This window comes from Falco rusticolus, chromosome 9 (genome assembly GCF_015220075.1).
Source record: "Falco rusticolus isolate bFalRus1 chromosome 9, bFalRus1.pri, whole genome shotgun sequence".
NCBI classification, from domain to species: domain Eukaryota; kingdom Metazoa; phylum Chordata; class Aves; order Falconiformes; family Falconidae; genus Falco; species Falco rusticolus.
Window position 1 is genome coordinate 46,983,027 of NC_051195.1, and position 6,500 is coordinate 46,989,526.

At 50.2% G+C, this 6,500-nt stretch overlaps 1 protein-coding gene across 2 annotated transcripts; it reads right to left on the minus strand.

Moving 5' to 3' along the window:
- Window positions 1–281: 281 nt before the first annotated feature.
- On the minus strand, window positions 282–4,807 carry TMEM250 (transmembrane protein 250). Of its 2 annotated transcripts, XM_037399401.1 has the most exons (3): window positions 4,631–4,807; window positions 3,078–3,257; window positions 282–937 (listed from the first exon to the last, which is right to left on the minus strand). In XM_037399401.1, the coding sequence occupies exon 3, from the start codon at window positions 802–804 to the stop codon at window positions 385–387; it is 420 nt and encodes a 139-aa protein (XP_037255298.1). In that variant the 5' UTR covers window positions 805–937; window positions 3,078–3,257; window positions 4,631–4,807; the 3' UTR covers window positions 282–384. The 2 variants fall into 2 exon arrangements, with proteins under 2 accessions (XP_037255298.1, XP_037255299.1); XM_037399402.1 differs by lacking the exon at window positions 3,078–3,257.
- Between the last annotated feature and the right edge of the window lie 1,693 nt (window positions 4,808–6,500).

A 6,500-nucleotide genomic window follows, 5' to 3' on the forward strand; every position in this document is an offset into this window, starting at 1 on the left:
GAACATTTTTAGGAAAAAGGTGAAGATGGATTAAGAGCATGGGGTGCAAAGTTATCTGGCTTCTGTCCTCCAGATAAATCACTGCCCTTTTCATGCCCACAGGAATACAGGAACAGCAGCAAGATAAGCTTCTATGGATTAGAAGAAACTTCTATTAACTTGCGCTGTGCAAAGAAAAAAACCACGCAATCAAGTGTTGCACTTTGATAATCCATATGGCACCTCAACCCTCCAAAAAATACAAATTCCAGAGACAAGTACGTTAATTTATCAATAAAAAGTAGCACTGAAATAAATTAATTTATATAAAAAAAGAAAAGAGGATATTGACACATTTTGGGTAGAAGAAAAGTCACCTTCTCAGCCCACATGCGCTTGTTTTATTTACATATCCACAAATACCATGAAACACCATCCCAGCCCCCCCACTAGCAGCATGGTCACATGAATCCCATAGATGAGCAGTTCATTCATGAGGCTGAAGTCTACACGCCTTCGCCCCAGTAAGAGGAGGATGATGGAGAGTTTGTACTGGAAACGCAGAAAGATCCGGATGCCAAGGTACTGAAGGCAAAACAAGATAGAGAGTGCCACCCAGAGGATGGAGGTAAATAGGCTGCAGCTGAAGTACAGCAGGAAACGAATGAATCCATACATCCATCGGGATTTGAGATAGATGTCGAAATTGTTGTACTTGGTACGCACCAAGTGAGTGGTCCTTACCGGGCCACAGGCCGAATGCAGGCAGGTCGTGTGGGGGCCGTGGAACGAACGGACCCGGCGGGGAATGGGGATTACAGGCATCAGGCACCCCACCGGTCACGGAGTCCCAGGGCAGGATTTACAGGGCACATATCAAATATTATCCATTAACATGGAAGAGATCCAACAGCCTGGGAATGCTAACTCTTTGCTGAGTTTCCAGGAAGGAAGAGACCTGCAGGAAGGCAGAGAAGGGAAACACATTTAAGTAGCCTCAGCAGGAGGAGAGGCAGCACGGCAGATACTCTCTGGCTGGGTGGTTACTTACAACTGCTTTGCAAAACTCAACTTCTTTGCTTAAAACAACTTTGCTTTGCTGCTTTGGTCATTGTTTACGAGGCAGACATACAGAAATACAATTCTGTTTCCATCGTCACCAAACCAGATTCCAAATGGCTCCCTGGTAGCATGCAATGTCAGTGCTAGCCACAACCTGTTATAAGCTTTACAGCGTTAATGCAGGAAAGACAAGAACTTTATTCTGGAATTATCCTAGCTACTTCACAGATCCTTCTTAATTGAAAAGCAATCCTGCAACAGTCCACCCATCTGAGCAGCAGCAGTAACATGTGTGGTTTGCATTGGATTATATTTCTTTTAAAAGGAAAAAAAAAAAAAGAAAGTTCTCTAAGTACTTTTGCAAGTGAATTCCACAGCCCAGACACAGCAGTGATTCTAGATTTCTGTTCATTGCAAAACTTGGCAAAACTTCACCAAATAAACAAACTGAAAATAATGGAAGGTCTTGCAAGAACAATGAGGCAATCATGTTTTTCACACTCTACAGGATGTACCTCCCCTTGCTCAGACGAGCCTTGCAGTCTCACTGTCATTGCACCCAATGGCAAGGGCAGCCTTTCAAAGACATCTACTAGCTTATTTCTCCCTTTGGGACCTGCAGAGATAAGTGAAATATCTTGATCTCTGGAGTGTTTAGGATTTATAATCCTAACATCCTTCCACACACCCATTGTTGTTATGTGAGTGATGAGCAGTAGCCTGTTAGCTGCTCTGTGCTTCACCCCAGGCTTATGATGTGCCAAATTCCGGGAATTATGAAATGACAATACATTCATCAGATAATGCTAGAAAACAACAGGGACTTCCCCAGCCTCCTCACACACCCAGGCGCTCTGAATGCCTGGGTCTGATCTGGCCAGATCTTTCCTCTGTTGAACCAGAAATCCTATTACTCTTAAAATAAAAACTAAAGTAATTTAAAAGTTACTTCAGGATTTTTTTAATTTGTTACTAACAAAACTAATCACAAATTATAAGGCTGCAGGAAATTGTGCTTTGATATCAAACCCCTCTGATATAATGTGCATCACTGGGTAAGTCTGTTCACTGCTTCCTGCCTCAGATTACATGTAAATGGAAATTGCAGTTCTGATCTCTTCTGCTTGGCCCCAGGTTCTAATTCCTTTTTGCCATTACAGAAATTTACAGGCAACCTGCTGGCTCTACATGAACCAGGGACTAATAAAAAGGAGAACAGGTTGACTTATGATTAAGGAATTTTGGAAATTGAAGTCTGTTCTCGATTACCAAAGACACCCTCATAATTTTAGGTGCCTCTTTGCCATAATTTCCTGTCTGTAAGGAAATACTAAGCAGCTCAGAAGTGTGTTACAAGAATGTATTTTGCAAGACACACAAATTGGTCAAATACCAAACCAACCCTTCTGAAAAACAACATAGTTTTGTGTCTGGAGCATGCAACCAAACATGCTTCCCACATGCTGCATGTATACTGCTAAGTGTTTCCAGAGATACTTTCTGAGAACTAAATTCACAAGACAGGTTTAAACCCACATACTCTGGATTCAGAGCATTCAATTTCTGATGATGCAGCCTCTCCTTACAACCACTTTCACCAGGACACAAAAGACAGCTCATCATTTTCCAGCAAACTCTTACGTAGCTACTTAATCTGAGTCCCTCAGCAGCCAGAGGAAATCAGTGGGCAATTATTAGAGTGCTCAGCAAGACCATGCCTGAGTGACAGAGCACAAACTCCGCTTCCACGAGCTGCAGTTTGCGTGGCAAACAACACACCAGCTTCATACCTGAGCCCTGTTTTAGAACAGGGGTTTTCATTTTGACAAAACCTTCTACAGATAAATCCAAGAGAACCACTCCAGCGGCTCAGCTGCAGAGAGTTACTCTTCATGAGCAGCAGCAGCTTGTTCCCATTTACTGTGCCCACCACATAAACAAATAACCTTTGGTAGAGATAAACTCAAATATCAACACTGAAACAGCCATGAGAGCGGAGGAACATTGTGAGAATAAAAAACTTCCTGAAATATTACATTTTTAATGGTGCTGCCATCCACTCAGCAGAAGGTCGGTAATCCGCTGCCGTTTCTGGATGCCACTTAATTCTTGTAACAAAAAAGTGAAGTTTTTCTGTGATACCTGGCCTTCTAGGAAGAGTGAAAGAAACTGCTAAGGTGCTTCATAGACTCACAACACTCTACATGTGAGTTGATCTAAAAGATAAAATGAGAGAGTAAGTTTCAATTTGCTCGTCTTGTGTGTTAAAAAGTTGAGAACTCCAAGCCCCACCTCCCCAAGCATGAATTTTTAATCCCACAAAGACTCTGACAAGAATCATGCACTCCTGAATACACATATTACAGCTCACTGATACATGCTGGAAACAATCAGCTAGCTTGTATTCACAATGCTATACACAAAGACAGGAAACAGAGAAAAATCACAGAATCATCACGGCCATCACCGTTCATCCAGGGCACGTGAAACACAATGCAGAGAGCACACACAGCCAGCGTTTTCCAAACAGAATACAGAAGGGCAGGCCCCCAGCCTGTGTGTTGGCACACAATGCCTAGAAACAGATTTGGACACCCATTCCTCAAGACCATTTTTTCGGGCCTTTCTATTTTAAAGAACATTGCTGTGAGGCTGGAAAGCCGAGTTGGTCTCTTCTGGGTATCATCCTACAGCTCAAAGGATTTCAGCTCTAAGGCCCTGGCAACTTGATGTCAGCCACGCTGCCGTTTACCCCATGCATCACATTAACGGTGGCCTCAGCAAGAAGTTAAAACTCTGAGTAACTATTCACTTAGATGAGTTTTCACTCCCTCTCCTTTAAAATTAGAGCGTATGATGAGAAAGCTACCAAAATGGAGTGCTACTTCTCTTCATCTCACACACTGCAGGCAAGGTCTGCTGGTGCTCAGGGTGCTCATAATTCTTGGAGGAGAAAAGATGACAGAAAGACCCCAACGTTTGCAGATGACAGCACCATCAGTCAGGACCAGTGAGCCCAAAGTGTTCCAGAAGGAGCCAAAGAAGGTTAGGGACAATGACAAATAAAGGTTAACGCTGATAAATCAAAGCGGGAGTAGCGGAAGGAGGGGAAATTCGAACTCCTCCTACATCCTACCAGACCCTCAATTAAACCGAATCCACTTGGGAAGGGACCTGAGGGCAGGGAGCTCCGCCAGGCCTTCCCCACGGCCTGCGAGGTCCCAGCCCAGCCAACGTGGAGCCCTGCCAGCCGGGCGGCCGTGACAGGCGGGCACGGCCACCGGGCCACGGCTGCCACGCACCTCAGGGGGGCAGAGCTCCGCCGGCGTGGCCAGGGCGGGGGGCGCGGGGGCCCCGGGGCCGGCCCGCACCCGCAGGCCGCGCCGACAGGCCAGGCCCGGAGACCCCGCGGCCCACGGCCCCCCGCGGCCGGTGACCGAGCGCTGCCGCACCCACCAGGCCCGGCGCCCGCGCCGCCCCTCGCCGCGGGACCCATCGCGGAGGCGGCCGCCGCAGGAGAGCGAGGCCCGGGCAACCGCCGCCGCCGCCTCCCCCCGGCCTCAGCCCCGGGGCGTCGCCCCGCACTCACCGTCCTGCCCATGGCCCCGTGTCGGGCGGCGGCCACCGAGGCCAGGCGCCCCGGGCCCGGGCTGATGGAAGGCCCGGGCCTACGGACGAGCGCCGCAATGCGCATGTGCGGGGGGCAGCGGCGCTCCGGTTCCGGCCGGTGGCGGCGACGGCGGCAGCGGGCGGGGAGCGGGCGGGGAGGCGCGCGGCGATGGCGTCATCGCGCCGCGCCGCCCCCGCCGGCCGGAAGCGGGAGGCAGCGGCGTTGCCCGGGCAACGGGGAGGCGGTGGGGGCGAGGGGAGCGGCCTGCGCCCGCGGCCGTGCCGGGGGGGGCGCCGCCGGCTGTGGGGCGGGCAGGGGTGGCACACCGCCGGGCCGAGGCAGCCCAGGCCTGGGAGGGTCGTTTCGAACGTTAACCCGACCGCTGAGGGGATCGAGGGCCCGACTCAGCCCGGCATCACATGGCGGGGTTTCAGCTGCCCGTGGCCTAGGGCAGGGCCCTGTCCTGAGGGTGCTGGAGCACCCCCTGCAGCAGGATCCCCTGCAGCAGGATCCCTTGCAGCAGGATCCCCTGCAGCACGTACACCGTTGCTTGAAACAACAGCATGGCAAAGATTTCTCCAAGTCGCTCACCGCTCAGGCCTTTTCTGCCCGAGTGTGGTTTCGTGGCGAGGTGGATGCCGCCAGAACCCTTGAGCCAGGATGGCTGGGGCAGCGCTGGCAGTTACGTAGTAGGGGTCCGTGTCCCAGGAGAGCCCATCCTGCCTGTGCTCCCGGAGGGGCCATGCTTCACTCAGGGCCTTGCCCCACTGAAGGCACTCAAGCACTTTTAGAAAAGCAAGGTGCTAAAATTGCAAACGGAGGACCCCCAGATGTCTGTGGAGGTCAAAAAGATCCACAAAGTTCTTAAAAAACAAACAGGTGGAGGAAAATTCAAAAGCGATATATAGAGAAGGAACATAAAACTTCCTCCCTGCTGTTTTTCCCTTAGAATTAATCACAAATTACTTTCCATAATGGAAAGAATACAGAACTTTTTCACTGGCTCCCTGCCCCACTTGCCGTCTAGGCACTACCACAGTGGAAAAACATTAAATAGCAATAACTCAAGCCATCTGCCAACGCTAAGACCTGCTGCATTGCACAGGCAGCTGAGGCACCAAGCCAAATACCTCCCAGCGTCCCAACTGCCTCGCTGCTGCTCACGCTCGGTTCCAGTTCCGCCCCATCCACATGCCCCACGGAGCAGTTTTATTCTGCAAATACAGTGAAGGGCCTGAGGTGCAGGATGTACATCATGGGGAAATTATAGGCAAGGTAATAAGCGGCGGTGTACTCCTAGCAAATTGCCATTTCTTGTGTCTCCCACACAGCTTTGGGTGGGAGGGAGAAAGGGAGGTGCAAAGCCGATGCATTTTCCCAATAGCATGAAACTGGGAACATCTGTTTGGTGACTAAGATAACAGGAGAGCCGTGTTCCACTTATTTCCCTCCGCCATTGCCTGGGACTGGTGCCACAGCCCAGAGGTGGGATTTCCAGCCCAAGCAACAAAATTATAAAAGGTGCTTTGGCTTTGCAGCTTCCCCTTGGAGAATTACAGGGATGCTGCTGAATGCAAGTGCTGCAAAGGGGCGCTCCTGGCATCCTGAAGGAACCCCTCAGAGTGGGAAAGGTCTTTCCTATCCTCCAGAATAAAAAAACCAGGCAGCTCCACTGAGCAACCCCACAACCTAAATGCCTGTGTGCAAGGGGGCGGCGCAGCAGCATCTGTGCCAAAACTGACCCTTTTAATTTCTTGGGTCAGTATGACAAAAGAGCAAGATGGCCCTATTCAGTTTTCTGCCTGAAATGCTTTGACCCCTTTGCTGCTTCAATGCATGTGTATCTTCA